At 44.6% G+C, this 19,158-nt stretch overlaps 1 protein-coding gene across 3 annotated transcripts; it reads left to right on the top strand.

The window, feature by feature from the left end:
• Window positions 1-222: 222 nt before the first annotated feature.
• Window positions 223-18,989, top strand: LOC109869954 (ATP-dependent RNA helicase DHX8). Of its 3 annotated transcripts, none has more exons than XM_031804483.1 (22): window positions 223-409; window positions 3,560-3,645; window positions 5,641-5,713; window positions 7,123-7,214; window positions 7,333-7,436; window positions 7,529-7,891; window positions 8,003-8,147; window positions 11,404-11,607; window positions 11,696-11,783; window positions 14,203-14,300; window positions 14,404-14,551; window positions 14,882-15,063; window positions 15,175-15,369; window positions 15,485-15,670; window positions 15,768-15,978; window positions 16,154-16,476; window positions 16,598-16,753; window positions 16,882-17,019; window positions 17,111-17,239; window positions 17,455-17,651; window positions 17,761-17,940; window positions 18,076-18,989. In XM_031804483.1, exons 1-22 carry the CDS (start codon window positions 226-228, stop codon window positions 18,293-18,295), a joined length of 3,702 nt encoding a protein of 1,233 aa, XP_031660343.1. In that variant the 5' UTR covers window positions 223-225; the 3' UTR covers window positions 18,296-18,989. The 3 variants fall into 3 exon arrangements, with proteins under 3 accessions (XP_031660343.1, XP_031660344.1, XP_031660345.1); XM_031804485.1 differs by lacking the exon at window positions 223-409 and adding an exon at window positions 2,819-2,837; XM_031804484.1 differs by lacking the exon at window positions 18,076-18,989 and having other exon boundaries at window positions 228-409; window positions 17,761-17,944.
• The last annotated feature ends 169 nt before the right edge of the window (window positions 18,990-19,158 follow it).

The raw sequence follows: 19,158 nt of genomic DNA, 5'->3' as shown, positions 1-19,158 counted from the left end.
GTTACGTCTTTTCGTAGCATATTAGGAGTATTTACGCAAGAAATTAGAATAATTAGGTTAAGATTAGGATTTGCGAAAATTCTCTGCTAATTTTACGTTCTACGAAGTGTCTTGTATCGAACTGGAGTGTTTTTAGGGAGTCCCCTTTTGGGAATGGTTTTAGCACCACCAGGTGACAAAATTGAAGAACTACACCACACACACTAATTTCCGGCAGAACCGGAAATGGTGTCATACTCCATCAAATTCCAAACATGTCTGCTGCTGGTTTCTTCTGAAAACAAAACAATCTCGTGGAGAATGGCAAACATCGGAGATAACGAGCTAGAACAGCTCGAATACCTTTCGTTAGTATCCAAAGTGTGCACAGAACTCGACAACCATCTGGGGATAAGCGATAAAGATCTAGGTATGAAAACCGCAAGTTGTTTAGCAGCTAACTAACCAGCTACATGTTATCCAACGATAGCTAGCTACCTAAGTAGTCCCAGTAACTCGCTTGGCACTGTTGTGGTTGTCTTGTTGCCAATACAAACGTATCCGGACTAACGTTAGTTAGCTAAACAACACAGCATTGACATCTGTCTGACCTAGCTAGCTAAATTAGTTCTCAATCTCAAGGCGGCATTCTGGCTTCTCCCTGGCTACAGTTCTGAGCCAAAATTAGCTTCGCCCACGACTGCCTCATGTGAACTGCAATCCCGACGTTGTTTTAACGTTTAGGAACTTAAATAATCATTGGAACTTGTCTTCCATAAGCGATGAAGAATCCTCAAATAAAAAGATATACACTTACGGTATCCGTTTTGGACAGATCCATAACGTTATAACTATGGGTGACTCAATCTACGAAACAGTTCCGCTACACTTACACACAGGTGTTATGCGAATGCTAGATGGACAATTAGCACAAGTGGTCGCCTCTTCTATCTGTTTTCTTTTTTAAATAATGTAACATGGATATGGCAGTGTGGGAACACTATATCAAGGTGTGCGTCAATGTAATAATTTATTTATGTATATACACTACCGTTCAAAAGTTTGGGTCACTTAGAAATGTCCTTGTTTTTGAGAGAAAAGCACATTTTTGGTCCATTTAAAAGAACACCAAATTGATCCGATACAGTGTAGACATTGTTAATGTTGTAAATTACTATTGTAGCTGGAAACGGCAGATTTTTAATGGAATATCCACATAGGTGTACAGAGGCCCATTATCAGCAACAATCACTCCTGTGTTCGAATGGCACATTGTGTTAGCTAATTCAAGTTTATAATTTGAAAAGGCTAATTGATAATTAGAAAAACCTTTTGCAATTATGTTAGCACAGCTGAAAACTGCTTATTAAAGAAGCAATAAAGCTGGCCTTTAGACTAGTTGAGTATCTGGAGCATCAGCATTTGTGGGTTTGATTACAGGCTCAAAATGGCCAGTTTCAAAAGAAACAAAAGTTTATTTTGAAACTCATCAGTTTATTCTTGTTCTGAGAAATGAAGGCTATTCCAAGATCTCGTACAGCGATGTGTATTACTTCCTTCACAGAACAGCGCAAACTGGCCCTAACCAGAATAGAAAGAGGAGTGGGAGGCCCCGGTGCACAACTGAGGAAGAGGACAAGTACATTAGTGTCTAGTTTGATAAACAGATGCCTTACGAGTCCTCAACTGGCAGCTTCGTTAAATAGTACCCGCAAAACACCAATCTCAAGGTCAACAGTGAAGATGCAACTCCGGGATGCTGGCTTTATAGGCAGAGTTCCAGTGTCTGTGTTCTTTTGCCCATCTTAATCTTTTATTTTTATTGGCCAGTCTGAGATTTGTCTCTTTCTTTGCAACTCTGCCAACGGAACATTTCAAGAACTTTTCAAGTTTCGTCAAGTACAGTTGCAAAAACCATCAAGCTCTATAATGAAACTGGCTCTCATGAGGACCGCCACAGAAATGGAATACCGAGTTCAAATCAAATTTTATTGGTCACATAATGTGTATAGCAGATGTTATTGTGGGTGTAGAGAAATGCTTGTGCTTCTAGCTCTGACAGTGCAGTAATATCTACCTAGTAATATCTAACATCGGTGCTTTTTGATTGCGCATCTGTAACAGTTTGAGGGTTTTAGGTGACAAGCCAAATTTCTTCAGGCTCCTCAGGTTGAAGAGGCGCTGTTGCTCCTTCTTAACCACACTATCTGTGTGAGTGGACCATTTCAGTTTGTCAGTGACGTGTACGCCGAGGACCTTGAACCTTTCCACCTTCTCAATTGCGGTCCCGTCGATGTGGCTAGGGGGGTGCTCCTTCTGCTGTTTCCTGAAGTCCACAATCATCTCCTTTGTTTTTTTGACATTGAGTGAGAGGTTGTTTTCCAGGCACCACACTCCCAGAGCCCTCACCTCCTCCCTGCAGGCTGTCTCGTCATTGTTGGTAATCAAGCCTACTACTGTTGTCTGAACACTCTGTCATTTTATTTAGAATTCAAGGCACACTTGACCATTATGGCTACCACAGCATTATGCAGCGATATGTCATCCCATCTGGTTTGGGCTTAGTGGCACTATCATTAGTTTTTCAACAGCACAATGACCCAACAAACCTCCAGGCTGTTTAAAGACTATTTTACCAATAAGGAGAGTGATGGAGTGCTGCATCAGATGACCTGGCCTCCACAATCCCCCGACCTCAACCAAACTGAGATGGTTTAGGATGAGTCGGGCCACATAATGAAGGATTTTGGGATGAGTCGGACCGCAGAGTGAAGGAAAAGCAGCCAACAAGTGCTCAGCATATGTGGGAACTCCTTCAAGACTGTTGTAAAAGCATTCCAAATCACATACACTTCCAGGTGAGGCTGGTTGAGAGAATGCCAAGAGTGTGCAAAGCAGTCAACAGGTCAAAGGGTGGCTACTTTGAAGAATCTCAAATATAAAATCTATTTAGACTTTTTTTTGGTTACTACATGATGTGTTATTTCATAGTTTTGTCTTCACTATTATTCTAAAATGTAGAAAATAGTACAACTTTTGACCGGTAGTGTGTGTGTATATTTATGGAAGATGAGGTCAAAGATTTTTATCACTAACTCAACAGACCAGAGCCTGTCATTTCCAATGGGAGCAAATTATTCATAGTGGGCAGAACAAGCAAGGAGATGGGCCCAGCCAAGCACAAGCTAGTGAGTTCCCATTGGCACGTTCTAGCATTTATTTGCATATTTTCACGAGGGAACGCCTACCCTGATGTGTGCAATAACTCAATTCGCCCTTGCACTCCTTCTAAACAACACAATGTTTTGAAACTTTAGCAAAGGGTGAAGTCTACAAAACACTCTGTTACAGATTCTAGTTTTTGAAAGAGAACTGTATGGAGATCAAATGTTTCATCGATGAGTAAATTTGCAGAATGTTGGCCAAATTCCATGTTCTCCCACTGCCGGTCACTTGGCTAGCTAGCTGGTGTGATAGCCCTGTTTAACAAGCAAACGAGTACATTCTTAATGTTTAGGAGTAACATTACTTGGCTAATCAGGTTAACCCTGAACTAATGAGTCGTTTCTTTGCCACACAGCCGAGTTTGTCATCAGTCTTGCTGAAAAGCAACCAACGTTTGATGGCTTTAAATCACTTCTATTGAAAAATGGCGCAGAATTCACAGTAAGTACTGTCCACTGCTATCTACTGTAACTAGCTAGATAGCCAGCAGATCTGACCCACTTGTGTACAGCTGCACTAGGGTCGTACGGACTTTCTGTGTAGATTAAGACACTGCGGAGCCTGCGCAAGATGTTAAGGTTTGGATAAAGCACATCAATCCAGGGATAAGAAATGCTTGTGCTGTTACACCGAGAAGATTCAACGGCTGCTGGTTGGCTGGTAGTTCAATCTTCTCTGTGTAACAGTTGGGATAATGGAACAAGTCGGGAGTACAACACATTTCTCATCCCTGAATTGAGTTACGTTTTCCAAGCCATATCTCGCGCTGGCTCTGTGGTGTCTTAATCTACACAGAACGTCTGTCCGACCCTAGTGCAACTGTAAGCAAGCGGGTATGATCTGATGGCTACAATTGAAGTCGGAAGTTTACATATACCTTAGCCAAATACATTTAAACTCAGTTTTTCACAATTCCTGATATTTAATCCTAGTAAAAATTCCCTGTTTTAGGTCAGGTAGGATCACCACTTTATTTTTAGAATGTGAAATGTCAGAATAATAGTAGAGAATGATTTATTTCAGCTTTTATTTCTTTCATCACATTCCCAGTGGGTCAGAAGTTTACATACACTCAATTAGTATTTAGTAGCATTGCCTTTAAATGTTTTAACTTTTAACCACAAGATTCCCACAATAAGTTGGGTGAATTTTGGCCCATTCCTCCTGACAGAACTGGTGTAACTGATTCAGGTTTGTAAGGCCTCCTTGCTCGCACACGCTTTTTCAGTTCTGCCTACACATTTTCTATAGGATTGAGGTCAGGGCTTTGTAATGGCCACTCCGATACCTTAACTCTGTTGTCCTTATGCCATTTTGCCACAACTTTGGTATCATACTTTGGTATCATTGTCCATTTGGAAGACCCATTTGCGACCATGCTTTAATTAAATCAAGCTTTAATGTCTTGATTTTGCTTCAAGATATCCACATAATTTCCTCCCTCATGATGACATCTATTTTGTGAAGTGCACCAGTCCCTCCTGCAGCAAATCACTCCCACAACATGATGCTGCCACCCCCATGCTTCACAGTTGGGATGGTGTTCCTTGGCTTGCAAGCCTCCCCCTTTTCCTCCTAACATAACAATGGTCATTATGGCCAAACACTTTTATTTTTGTTCCATCAGACCAGGGGACATTTCTCCAAAAATTACGATCTTTGTCCCCATGTGCAGTTGGGTTAAAAGCCTAACCGTAGTCTGGCTTTTTTTATGGCGGCTTTGGAGCAGTGCCTTCTTCCTTGCTGAGCGGCCTTTCAGGTTATGTCAATTTAGGACTTGTTGGATATAGATACTTTTGTACCTGTTTCCTCCAGCTCCAAGTACATTCACCTCTAGGAGACAGAACGTGTCTCCTTCATGAGCGGTATGACGGCTGCGTGGTCCCATGGTGTTTATACTTGCATACTATTGTTTGTACAGATTAACGTGGTACCTTCGGGCATTTGGAAATTGCTCCCAAGGATGAACCAGACTTGTGGAGGTCTACAATTTGTTTTTCTTAGGGCTTGGCTAATTTCATTTGATTTTCCCATGATGTCAAGCAAAGAGGCACTGAGTTTGAAGGTAGGCCTTGAAATACATCCACAGGTACATCTCCAATTGACTCAAATGATGTCAATTAGCCTAACAGAAGCTTCTAAAGCCATGACATAATTTTCTGGAATTTTCCAAGCTGTTTAAAGGCACAATCAACTTAGTGTATGTAAACTTCTGATCCACTAGAATTGTGATTAAGTGAAATCTGTCTGTAAACAATTGTTGGAAAAATTACTTGTCATGCACAAAGTAGATTTTCCTAGCTGACTTGCCAAAACTATAGTTTGTTAACAAGAAATGTGTAGAGTTGTTGAAAAACGAGTCTTAATGACTCCAACCGAAGTGCATGTAAACTTCCCGACTTTAACTACGTGTTCAATTTATTTTCGATCTTTCAGGATTCACTTGTTGGCAATTTGCTCAGACTTATTCAAACGATGCGGCCTCCATCAAAGACATCTACAAACAAAGGTATGTGAGCTATATTCCACCTATATCGTCTGATTTATGGTGATGTATGCTTTTCACTTACAATTGCAAAGCTATGAGCTTTGTGTAGTGCATTCGGGAAGTATTCAGACCCCTGCCCTTGACTTTTTCCACATTTTGTTACTTTACAGCCTTATTCTAAAATGGATTAAATACATTTTTCTTCAATCTACACAATATAAAAAATGTTGGTTGATGTTTCTGCGTCTTGATTGACTACAACCTGTGGTAAATTCAATTGGTTGGACATGATTTGGAAAGAGACACACCTGTCTATATAAGGTCCCACAGTTGATGGTGCATGTCAGAGAAAAGAAACAAGCCATGAGGTCGAAGGAATTGCCCGCAGAGCTCCGAGACAGGATTGTGTCGAGGCACAGAGCTGGGGAAGGATCCCAAAAACATTCTGCAGCATTGACGTTCCCAAACTGAGCAATCAGGGCAGAATGGTCAGGAAGGTGACCAAGAACCTGATAGTCACTGACAGAGCTCCAGAGTTCCTCTTTGGAGATGGGCAACCATCTCCGCAGAATTCCAGCTATCAGGACTTTATTGGTGGAGTGCTCAGTAAAAGGCATATGACAGCCCGTTGGGGTTTGCCAAAAGGCACCTAAAGGACTCCCAGAAAGTGAGACACAAGATTCTCTGGTCTGATGAAACCAGGATTTAACTCTTTGGCCTGAATGCCAAGCGTCACATCTGGAGGAAACCTGGTACCATCCCTATGGTGAAGCATGGTGGTAGCAGGATCGAGGGAAAGATAACCCGAACAAGGTACAGGGCGATCCTTGATGAAAACCTGCTCCAGAGCGCTCAGGGCCTGCGACTGGGAGTGAACAGAACAACAACCCTAAGCACACAGCCAAGACAACACAGGAGTGGCTTCGGGATAAGTCTCTGAATATCCTTGAGTGGCCCAGTCAGAGCCCAGACATGAACCCGATCGAACATCTCTGGAGAGATGTGAAAATAGCAGTGCAGCAATGGTCCCCATTCAACCTGACAGCGCTTGAGAGGATCTGCAGAGAAGAATGGGAGAAACTCCCCAAATACAGGTGTGCCAAGCTTGAAGCGTCATACCCAAGAAGTCTCGGCTGTAATCGCTGCCAAAGGTGCTTCAACAAAGTAAAGAGTCTGAATACTAATTTTGTGTTTTTATCGTTTTTTTCATCATTTTTTGTACATTTGCAAAACATTTTACATGTTTTTGCTTTGTCATTATGGGGTTATTGTGTGTAGATTGTTACGTACCAGTATTATTCTAAATTGATGGGAAAACAACAATTTAATCCATGTGGAAAATATAATGGCGTCTGAATATTTCCGAATGCACTGTTTATGCTATTGTTTCTATGTTGTAGACTTGCTGACTCTTTACTCTATGATTCTAGCTTTTGAGCCTGTGGTCAAGCAGAAGAGTGAGAAGGACAAACTGAAGGAGTTGTTTCCTGCGTTATGCAGGCCAGACGATCCAGCTCCTAAGGTAAGTCTTTGTGCTTTAACGTAGTTAATTTGTTATACATTATAGACTACTTTGGTTGACTGTGTGACCTACTGATATTTGGCCTACCATTTCTGACCCCCCCCCCCCCCCCCCCCAGGCCATACTAGACGAAGACGACGTGAAAATCGCAGACGCCGCCATGAAGGAGTTGGAGATGTTCATGCCCAGTGTGAGTAGATCAGACTCAAAGAGCAAGAGCAGGTAAAGAGATTTCCCCAAATAAACTCTTATTGGCTTCAAGTGTACATTTTCCTCAGTTACATAGATTGGAGCTCATAGATTGTATTCCTCAGGTCGGACAAAAAGAGGCGGCACAGCAGAAGCCGGAGCCGAGACAGGGACAGGAGGAGGCGTCATCGTTCTCGGTCCCGCTCTCGCTCTAGATCTCGATCTAGGGACCGTGATCGTCAGAGAGACCGAGACCGTGAGAGGGACCGCGACCGTGGTAAGAAACGTGCGTCTCGCTGGAGTGAGCGCAGTCGCACCCCCAGCCCCCACAGAGACCGAGACAGGGACACAAAGGAAGGTTCTGACCGGTGGAAGGACAAACACGTGGACCGCCCACCACCAGAGGAGCCTACCGTGGGAGACATATTCAACGGCAAAATCACCAGCATCATGCAGTTTGGCTGCTTCGTGCAACTGGAGGGGCTGAGGTCAGTAAAAGAGTTGTTAATGCCTCGGCAAAAGTCATTAATTCAATAGTGATGAACTTGGTTTGCGTTTGATTGTGCAATGTTGAAAGCCTTATCTGTTTTGCATTGTAGGAAACGCTGGGAGGGGTTGGTGCACATCTCTGAGCTACGCAGAGAAGGACGTGTTGCCAATGTGGCTGATGTGGTCCAGAAAGGTCAACGAGTCAAGATCAAGGTGCTGTCCTTTACTGGCTCCAAGACCAGTCTCAGCATGAAGGTATGTGCCTTCAGGAAGTATTCATACCCCATCAAATTGTATTGGTCACATACACGTGTTTAGCAGATGTTAATGCGGGTGTCGCAAAATGCTTGTGCTTCTAGCTCCGACACAGTGCACTAATATCTAACAAATTACACAACATATACCCGATACACACACATTTAGTAAAGGAATGGAATTAAGAATATAAAAATATATCGACGAGCAATGTCAGAGCGGCATAGAATAGGATACAGAAAATACATATGAGATGGGTAATGTAAGATATGTAGACATTTTTGAGTGACTAGTGTTGCATTTATTAGTGGCCAGTGATTTCAGGTCTATGTGTATATAGGCAGCAGCCTCTGTGCTAGTGATGGCTATTTTAACAGTCTTATGGCCTTGATCATAATGCACTTGTACTGACCTCGCCTCCTGGATTATAGCGGGGTGTTTGTTGTCCTTGATTATCTTTTTGGCCTTCCTGTGACATCGGGTGCTGTAGGTGCCCTGGAGGACAGGTAGTTTTCACCCTGTGATGTGTTGGGAAGACTGCACCACCCTCTGGAGAGCCCTGCTGTTGTGGGCAATGCAGTTGCCATACCAAGCAGTGATACAGCCCGTCAGGATGCTCTCGATTGTGCGTCTGTAAAAGTTTGGGGGTTTTAGGTGACAAGCCAAATTTCTTCAGCCTCCTGGGGTTGAAGAGGCGCTGTTGTGACTTCACCACACTGTCTGTGTGAGTGAACCATTTCAGTTTGTCAGTGATGTCTACGCGGAGGAACTTGAAGCTTTCCACCTTCTCCATTGCGAGACTGCAAATGTGGATGGGGGGGGGGGGCGCTCCATCTGCTGTTTCCTGAAGTCTACGATCATCTCCTTTGTTTTGTTGAGTGAGTGTTATTTTCCTGGCACCACACTCCAAGAGCCCTCATCTCCTCCCTGTAGACGGTCTCGTCATTGTTGGTAATCAAGCCTACTACTGTTGTCATCTGCAAACTTGATGATTGAGTTGGAGGTGTGCTTGGCCACGCAGTCATGGGTGAACAGGGAGTACAGGAGGGGACTAAGCACGTACCCCTGACGGGCCCCTGTGTTGAGGATCAATCTAGTGGAGGTTTTTCCTACCTTCACCACCTCGGGGCGGCCCATCATGAAGTCCAGGACCCAGTTGCACAGGGTGGGGTTATAGGTATCCCGGAAGTTGGAGTAACAGTGGTCGAGTTTTGGCAGCGCAAGTCCTACAGTCGATATGTTGCTAGAATTTTTGGCATCTTTTTTTCTCAAATTTGCTTTGTTAAAATCTCCAGCTACAATAAATGCAGCCTCAGGACATATGGTTTCTGGTTTGCATAAAGTCAACTGGAGTTCTTTGAGGGCTGTCGCAGTATCAGCTTGAGGAGGAAATATACACGGCCGTGACTAACCAATGACAATTCTCTTGGGAGATAATACGGTCTGCATTTGATTTGAGGTATTCTAGATCGGGTGATCAAAAGGACTTGAGTTCCTGTATGTTATCACAATTACACCATGAGTAGTTAATCATGAAACACACCGCCCTCCTTTTTCCCAGAGAGATATTTAATCCTGTCTGTGCGATGAACTGAGATTCCAACTGGCTGGACTGATTCGGACAGTATATCCCGAGAGGGATGTTTCCGTGAAGCAGAGTATGTTACAATCCCTGTCTCTCTGAGCTCCTCAACTTTATTCTCCAGATAGTAATATGCTTGGAAGCGGTGGGTGGCGTGTGCGCCTCTTAAGTCGGACTAAAAGACCACTCCGAGTACCTCTCCTTCGCCGGAGTTGTTTTGGGTTCTGGAATCAGTTAATTTGCCCTGGGGGGTGCGAACAATTGATCTGCTTCGGGAAAGTCGTATTCCTGGTAGTGCTAATGAGTTACCGGCGCTTTGATGTCCAATAGTTCTTCCCGGCTGTATGTAATAACACAACTTTTTCTGGGCTAACAATGTAAGAAATTATACATAAAATAAAAAAAATCTGCAGAGTTTCCTAAGAGCAAGAAGCAAGGCAGTCCTTTCTGTCAGTGACATTTTTAACTTATTCAGAAGGTTGTTACAGCCTGAATTCAAATTGGATTAAGTGGATTTTTCCCCCCCTCACCTAACTACACACAATTCCCAATAAACTTGTTTTTAGACATTTTAGCAAATTTCTTAAATTCATTAATCTAATTTACATAAGTATTCACATCCCTGAGTTAATAAGCACTTTTGGTGGCGATGATAGCTGCTTTGAGTCATCTTGGGTATGTATATCAGCTTTGCACATCTGGATTTGTGGATATTCTCAAGCTCTGTTAAGTTACAATAGATGGAGAGTGGTGGTGAACAGCAATCTTCAAGTCTTTCCACAGATTTAATGGGATTCAAGTCTAGGCATTGGTGGGACCACTCAGACGTTCGCATTCTTGTTCTGAAGCCATTCCAGCTTTGCTTTGGCTGTATCCTTGGTGTCATTGTCCTGTTGGATTGTAAATCTTCACCCCAGTCTAAGTTCATTTACATTCTGAAGCAAGTTCTCATGAAGGATTTGCCTGTATTTGGCGCCATTCATCGATCTCCCTATCCTTACCAGTCTCCCAGTCCCTCAGTCCCTGCTGCTGAAAAGCACCCCCATAGCATGATTCTGCCGCCACCATGCTTCACAGTAGGGATGGTGTTAGACGGGTGATGAGCTGTGCCTTGTTTTCTCCACACACAGTGCATTTGATTCAGGCCAAAGAGTTCCATGTGATACCACAGGGCAAACCCTATGGTATCACGATACTGCTTGGTATCACATCATTAGTAAATGTTGGTGTTGTGACAAACACACTGAAAATAGATATTTTTCACACGGAAATTTGCATCACCTTTTTGGGAGCTCACCAGTTTTTATCCCTGTAATCATGTTGGTAAAATTATGTGCATTTAAAGTAATTTTCCTGTTGAAAGAATGTATATTACGTTTTATTTATTTTTTGACAACTGGAAACTTCAAGGAGTTGGTTTGTCATTCCCCTTGCTTGAGGAACAAAAGAGAAAAGCCCCCCCCTCCCACACACACACACACTTGGGTGCTATGGCATGACTTCCCTTGTACCACATATTGAGATGTACCCTTTCTGTTAAGAAATCAGCTGTTAAATTAGGTGAAAAGGAGACTGGAGTGCCACTAAGTTTTAAAGGCTTTGGAACATTTGGAAAGCACTATGAAAGACATGTTTAATTATTACTGAAACACTGGCTCTCCTCTTGGTTGACAGGATGTGGACCAGGAAACTGGGGAGGACCTGAACCCCAACAGAAGGAGGAACCAGGGCCCTGATGGTGAGGAGGAGAAAATCATGAGGAACCCCGACCGCCCAACCAACCTCAACCTGGGCCACGCCCCTGAGTTGGAGGATGACACACTGGAACGCAAGAGACTGACCAAGATATCTGACCCCGAGAAGTGGGAAATCAAACAAGTATGTGTGAAAACAGGGTTTTTATCAAGACCTTGACTGTTATCAATGTGACTTTTGATCTAATAATGCTATTTTCTTCTGTTCTCAGATGATTGCTGCTAATGTTCTTTCTAAAGAGGAGTTCCCTGACTTTGACGAGGAGACTGGTATCCTCCCCAAAGTTGATGACGAAGAAGGTAAAACATGACTTATGTTATTGTGTGTTCCACAGCGGGTTGGTCAAAACAAGCTTTGTGATTTGCTTGAGACGTGTTCTAAGCCATACTAAAAACTGTTTAGCACGGGTGAGCCTATGATGCAAAAATGGGCATCTTTTTTTCTGTTCCATCTGAGAAATCCCTGCCCATCCATTGTCTCATCGGCCCAACCAGCCAATTCATTAACTTGATCTCCACTGTAAAAAAAAAAAAGTATATCGACGTTATTTCCTCTTGCTTCTAGCCTATCATTTGGTTTGCAAACAACAGGGATTTGTATAAACGTTGCTGCCAGTCTCTCGACATTTGCAACATTGTATCAATATTGAAATTCCAGCTCCACTGTCTTATTGAGAATGAACGTGTCAGGACGAGACAGTCATCTTTTCGCAGCCAAGTCAGTCATGAATCAGCATAATATATATATATATATATACTGCTCAAAAAAATAAAGGGAACACTTAAACAACACAATGTAACTCCAAGTCAATCACACTTCTGTGAAATCAAACTGTCCACTTAGGAAGCAACACTGATTGACAATAAATTTCAAATGCTGTTGTGCAAATGGTATAGACAACAGGTGGAAATTATAGGCAATTAGCAAGACACCCCCAATAAATGAGTGGTTCTGCAGGTGGTGACCACAGACCACTTCTCAGTTCCTATGCTTCCTGGCTGATGTTTTGGTCACTTTTGAATGCTGGTGGTGCTTTCACTCTAGTGGTAGCATGAGAGTCTACAACCCACACAAGTGGCTCAGGTAGTGAGGCTCATCCAGGATGGCACATCAATGCGAGCTGTGGCAAGAAGGTTTGCTGTGTCTGTCAGCATAGTGTCCAGAGCATGGAGGCGCTACCAGGAGACAGGCCAGTACATCAGGAGACGTGGAGGAGGCCGTAGGAGGGCAACATCCCAGCTGCAGGACCGCTACCTCTGCCTTTGTGCAAGGAGGAGCAGGAGGAGCACTGCACAAAATGACCTCCAGCAGGCCACAAATGTGCATGTGTCTGCTCAAACGGTCAGAAACAGACTCCATGAGGGTGGTATGAGGGCCCGACGTCCACAGGTGTGGGTTGTGCTTACAGCCCAACACCGTGCAGGATGTTTGGCATTTGCCAGAGAACACCAAGATTGGCAAATTCGCCACTGGCCACTGTCTGGAGATGCCGTAGAGAACGTTCTGCTGCCTGCAACATCCTCCAGCATGAGCGGTTTGGCGGTGGGTCAGTCATGGTGTGGGGTGGCATTTCTTTGGGGGGCCGCACAGCCCTCCATGTGCAGAGGTAGCCTGACTGCCATTAGGTACCGAGATGAGATCCTCAGACCCCTTGTGAGACCATATGCTGGTGCGGTTGGCCCTGGGTTCCCCCTAATGCAAGACAATGCTAGACCTCATGTGGCTGGAGTGTGTCAGCAGTTCCTGCAAGAGGAAGGCATTGATGCTATGGACTGCCCCGCCCGTTCCCCAGACCTGAATCCAATTGAGCACATCTGGGACATCATGTCTCGCTCCATCCACCAACGCCACAGACTGTCCAGGAGTTGGCGGATGCTTTAGTCCAGGTCTGGGAGAAGATCCCTCAGGAGACCATCCGCCACCTCATCAGGAGCATGCCCAGGCGTTGTAGGGAGGTCATACAGGCACGTGGAGGCCACACACACTACTGAGCCTCATTTGGACTTGTTTTAAGGACATTATATCAAAGTTGGATCAGCCTGTAGTGTGGTTTTCCACTTTAATTTTGAGTGTGACTCCAAATCCAGACCTCCATGGGTTGATACATTTGATTTCCATTGATAATTTTTGTGTGATTTTGTTGTCAGCACATTCAACTATGTAAAGAAAAAAGTATTTAATAATAATATTTCATTCATTCAGATCTAGGATGTTATTTTAGTGTTCCCTTTATTTTTTTGAGCAGTGTGTGTGTGATATATATATATATATATATATCACACACACACACACACACACACGTCACTAGAAAAGCCGGTCCAACTAAATGAAAGGCAGCTACTTTGCTACTATAGCATAGTTTGACGTGACTGTTGTAGTTGGCTAGCTAGCAAGCAAGGGATAATAGCTTTGCCAGCCAGCATGGCAATGGAACATTTAGATTTAAAATATATATATATATATATATATTTTCCATTTTGACTCGTAACCCATTGTAGAAAAGCACTTGTACACTTGCGCTTGTGTAAAAAAAATTTTTTTGGCGCGATTGTGCTAATCTACGGTACTCTGCTCCGCCTCGTACCTATGGCCGCAGCACAGCCGTGCTAAAAGAGTAATTTAGCACGCCCTCGTGTACATTTTCTTCATAGAAAACCACTGTCGGTTTAGATTCACATCGAAGTATTGGATGCTGATTTGTCCACCGCTTTCTTTCAGATGAGGACCTGGAAATTGAGCTGGTGGAGGAGGAGCCTCCGTTCCTGAGAGGACACACTAAACAGAGTATGGACATGAGCCCTGTCAAGATTGTTAAGGTATGTTTCCATGTCCTCTTGATCAACCTACTTTCAAGGCAATTTTGTTTGTTTTCATCCTGTAGTGTGAACAATTGCAGCTCACTTTGTTTCCCTCTGTCAGAATCCAGACGGCTCGCTGTCCCAGGCTGCCATGATGCAGAGTGCATTGGCTAAGGAGAGGAGGGAGGTGAAGCAGTGTCAGCGAGAGGCTGAGATGGACTCTATCCCCATGGGCCTGAACAAACACTGGGTAGACCCTCTGCCTGATGGTAAGTCCGTATGGAAGCACACAGTAATCCTCCACACAGTCCGGTCTGAGCCACTACATCAGACTTCCTCCAGTGTAGCAGCAGCAGCCCTCAGGGTTTGCAGGGCTGGAGATGGTTATCTGGTTTCCTTTAGCATCCTAACAGGCCGGATAGAGTGGCCTGCTGTAGTGTGCCGTGTCCTTCATGGACCAGGGTTATAGGGGAGGCTTTGTGGGTGTAAAGGTTCCTCCCAGGGTCCTAGACTGGGTCTGGATCACCAGTCATCTGAAGGTGTGGAGGTTAAATATCACACCAGTTCATCTCAATTAAAGACGCTTCCCTCTTACACAGTTGATGGAAGGCAGATTGCAGCCAACATGAGAGGAATCGGCATGATGCCAACTGACATCCCGGAGTGGAAGAAACATGCCTTTGGAGGCAACAAGGCCTCTTACGGCAAGAAGACGGCAATGTCCATCCTGGAGCAGAGAGAGAGCCTGCCCATCTACAAGCTCAAAGAGCAGCTCATACAGGTTTGTGCAAAAGTTTGCAAATTATATATCGCTAGTTATTTCTATTTCAACAGCTGTTTTTGACCATTTATGGCATAACATTTTGTTCACATCTCTGCTTCTCTATTACAGGCTGTCCACGATAACCAGATCTTGATTGTTATTGGAGAGACTGGTTCTGGGAAAACTACCCAGATCACCCAGTACCTGGCCGAGGCGGGCTACACCACTCGGGGGAAGATCGGCTGCACTCAGCCCCGTCGTGTGGCAGCCATGTCTGTGGCCAAGAGAGTCTCCGAAGAGTATGGTTGCTGTCTGGGCCAGGAGGTGAGTGATCTCCTGGCCCACGTGACCATGAGACGATGCCGAATACATCTGATCGCAGAACAATCTCAAACGTCTGGCCGTAGTTATTTCTCCTGTCTCCGTTCTTCTACACCAGGTGGGCTACACCATCCGTTTTGAGGACTGCACCAGCCCTGAGACGGTGATCAAGTACATGACAGACGGTATGTTGCTGAGAGAGTGTTTGATAGATCCGGACCTTGGCCAGTACGCCATCATCATGTTGGATGAGGCCCACGAGAGGACCATCCATACCGATGTGCTCTTCGGTCTGCTCAAGAAGGTATACCAGGGTCTTGTTTCCCCTTGACTTCAGGGTCTAGACATTGCTAATATTTTAAAGACAGGTTTTGTATTAAGCTAACTCTCCCCCTTTTCAGACTGTGCAGAAACGCACAGACATGAAGCTGATTGTCACTTCAGCCACGCTAGATGCCGTCAAGTTCTCCCAGTACTTCTACGAAGCGCCCATCTTTACCATCCCAGGACGTACCTATCCAGTGGAGGTGCTCTACTGCAAAGAGCCTGAGACGGACTACCTGGACGCCAGTCTCATCACCGTCATGCAGATCCACCTGACCGAGCCTCCAGGTACGGTTTTAACAAAGGTTAAACCCAGTCTATAGTCTAACTGTAATTCATAGTCATTGACCTAAATCACTGCATGAATGCAAATCCATTGCTATAACATGTCAGTTTGAGATTCACCCTTGATTGTGAAGAGTTATCAACCTTCTTCATGTCCTCTCTCGCTCCTTGTTTGCAGGTGATGTCCTGGTGTTTCTGACGGGTCAGGAGGAGATTGACACCGCTTGTGAGATCTTGTATGAACGGATGAAGTCTCTGGGACCTGAAGTGCCCGAACTCATCATTCTACCTGTCTACTCTGCGCTGCCAAGCGAGATGCAGACCCGTATCTTTGACCCTGCTCCCCCCGGCAGCAGAAAGGTTGTCATTGCCACTAACATTGCTGAGACGTCTCTGACCATTGACGGTATCTACTACGTTGTGGACCCAGGATTTGTGAAGCAAAAGGTGTACAACTCCAAGACTGGTATTGACCAGCTGGTGGTGACTCCCATTTCACAGGTAGACTGGTTAATCACTCAGTTCATATTTATTTTCTAAACCTACCAAGATTGTAACCCCTCTGTTTCTCTCAAGCAATTACGATTTGGTATGCTAAGAGCTTCAATGTAACTTCTGTTAGGCCCAAGCCAAGCAGCGGGCTGGTAGAGCTGGAAGAACTGGCCCAGGGAAGACCTACAGGCTGTACACCGAGAGAGCATACAGAGACGAGATGCTCACCACCAACGTGCCTGAGATCCAGAGAACTAACTTGGCCAGCACTGTGCTGTCCCTCAAGGTATGCACACAGTCACAAAAGGGGATAAACCTTGTTCCACTGTACATGCTTCTGTGATCTATACTTGTCTGCTGAGACCTACTCCTCCCGTATCATCCCCTGACGTCCCTTTCTCCATATTCCTTCAGGCCATGGGCATCAATGACCTGCTATCGTTTGATTTCATGGACGCTCCACCCATGGAGACTCTGATCACTGCCATGGAGCAGCTCTACACTCTGGGGTCTCTGGACGATGAAGGGTTGCTCACTCGTCTCGGACGCAGGGTAAGAGTTTATACCAAAAAAAGGAGACTATTGTTAAGAAAGGCAAAAGTGAGGATTAATTACCAATTCATTATTTCCATCTCTCTGTCAGATGGCGGAGTTCCCTCTGGAGCCCATGCTGTGTAAGATGCTGATCATGTCCGTCCACCTGGGCTGCAGTGAGGAGATGCTCACCATCGTCTCCATGCTGTCTGTGCAGAACGTCTTCTACAGGCCCAAGGTACGTCAAATCACAAGACTCATAAACACTGAAATAGGGTCATATCACTCCTCTGGGTATCCTGATTAGATCTTTTTTTTCTTCTTCTTCTTTGCAGCACAGTTGGATGTTGTTGAGGTTTACCATTATGATTGGAGACCTCAATGAGGCAATTATATGGTGTGCCATTGTTGATAATTTGATGACTAACAGTTATTTTATTCTCTGTGTCTCAGGACAAGCAGGCCCTGGCTGACCAGAAGAAGGCCAAGTTCCACCAGGCCGAGGGAGACCACCTTACTCTGCTGGCTGTCTATAACTCCTGGAAGAACAACAAGTTCTCCAACCCCTGGTGCTACGAGAACTTCATCCAGGCTCGTTCCTTGCGCAGAGCCCAGGATATCCGCAAACAGATGCTGGGTATCATGGACAGGTAGGTTCCACTGTCCATTTGATGATCAAGGTAATTGTATGTCTGGTAAAGAAACCTCACTTAGTAGAAATCTTCTCACACAAATCCAAAAACGTTTACCTCTTTTCAGACATAAACTGGATGTGGTGACTTGTGGAAAGGCCACGGTGCGTGTGCAGAAGGCCATCTGCAGTGGTTTCTTCCGGAACGCAGCCAAAAAGGATCCCCAGGAGGGCTACCGTACGCTCATTGACCAGCAGGTGGTGTACATCCACCCCTCCAGTGCCCTGTTCAACCGCCAGCCTGAGTGGTGAGTCGACCCTCATTTCTGATTACCACGGGGACTAATGGATTAGTCACTAGTTTACATTGAATGTCAACTGTTACTGAGCCATCCTGGACATTATTTTCCTCTTGCCTGATACTCTTATTCCTCTCTCCACAGGGTGGTGTACCATGAGTTGGTGCTGACCACTAAGGAGTACATGAGGGAGGTGACCACCATTGACCCACGCTGGCTGGTAGAGTTCTCGCCGGCCTTTTTCAAAGTGTCCGACCCCACGCGCCTCAGCAAACAGAAGAAGCAGCAGCGCCTCGAGCCCCTCTACAACCGTTACGAGGAGCCCAACGCTTGGAGAATCTCCCGCGCCTTTCGGCGGCGCTAGAATGTGCATCTTGTATCGCAACACAGAAAGAGAGGGACACATTCCTATATCAGCTGGTTGAGAAATACCATGGAGAGACATTGTCTGCCAACAGGCCTTTTTAGCTGTAACATGCGATTTGATAAAGCTTGGGTCATTATCTACTTGTTTTGGACATGTGTAAAGTATGTGTTATATGTGCTCAGCTGTTTTCTATTAACTGCAATTCTATAATTTTGAGCTGAATTCTGGTAGGCTGAATTCTTTCTCTTAACCTGTATAGCAGTCAACTAGTAAAATGAGGTCATTGCTCTCCTGTCCTTACAGGCTTACCTGGGTAACATGAATAAAAAATGTCTCATCCCCCTGAGGAGAATCAATCTTATATTTGAGTATCATGGACAACGAAACATGTTTGTTTTACTTGAATGTCACATCTGAGCTGTGTGTAAACTTCTGAAAAAATGATAAATTGAATAGGAAGGGGACTGGGCAGTAATTTGACAAGGCAGTGAACGTCTTTGTTTAAAAAGCACAGTGCTCTGAGACAGTTTGTCTCAGAGCATATAGTAGGCTATATTTTTATACAATGAAAGGAGATACCAGGATGGAACTTAATACTTGGGCATTGTCTTTGGTTTAGCTTTGTGTGATTGCTTTACTGTGCTAGTGTAATCCTAACATTTTCTGCACTCATTAAATGCATGTTCTCATACTTTTTGTTGCTAATGTTTCATTTAGAAATGTTTTATTGACATCCACACTGGAGACCACAATGTCAGTTTTGTGGCTCCTGAGTGGCGCAGCGGTCTAAGGCACTGCTCAGTGCCAGAGGTGTCACTACAGACCCTGGTTCGACTCCAGGCTGTATCACAAGCCGTGAT

Source organism: Oncorhynchus kisutch, linkage group LG25 (genome assembly GCF_002021735.2).
Source record: "Oncorhynchus kisutch isolate 150728-3 linkage group LG25, Okis_V2, whole genome shotgun sequence".
In the NCBI taxonomy this organism is placed as follows: domain Eukaryota; kingdom Metazoa; phylum Chordata; class Actinopteri; order Salmoniformes; family Salmonidae; genus Oncorhynchus; species Oncorhynchus kisutch.
The sequence above is the reverse complement of the archived record's forward strand: the minus strand, read 5'-3'. Positions and strand labels throughout refer to the sequence as shown.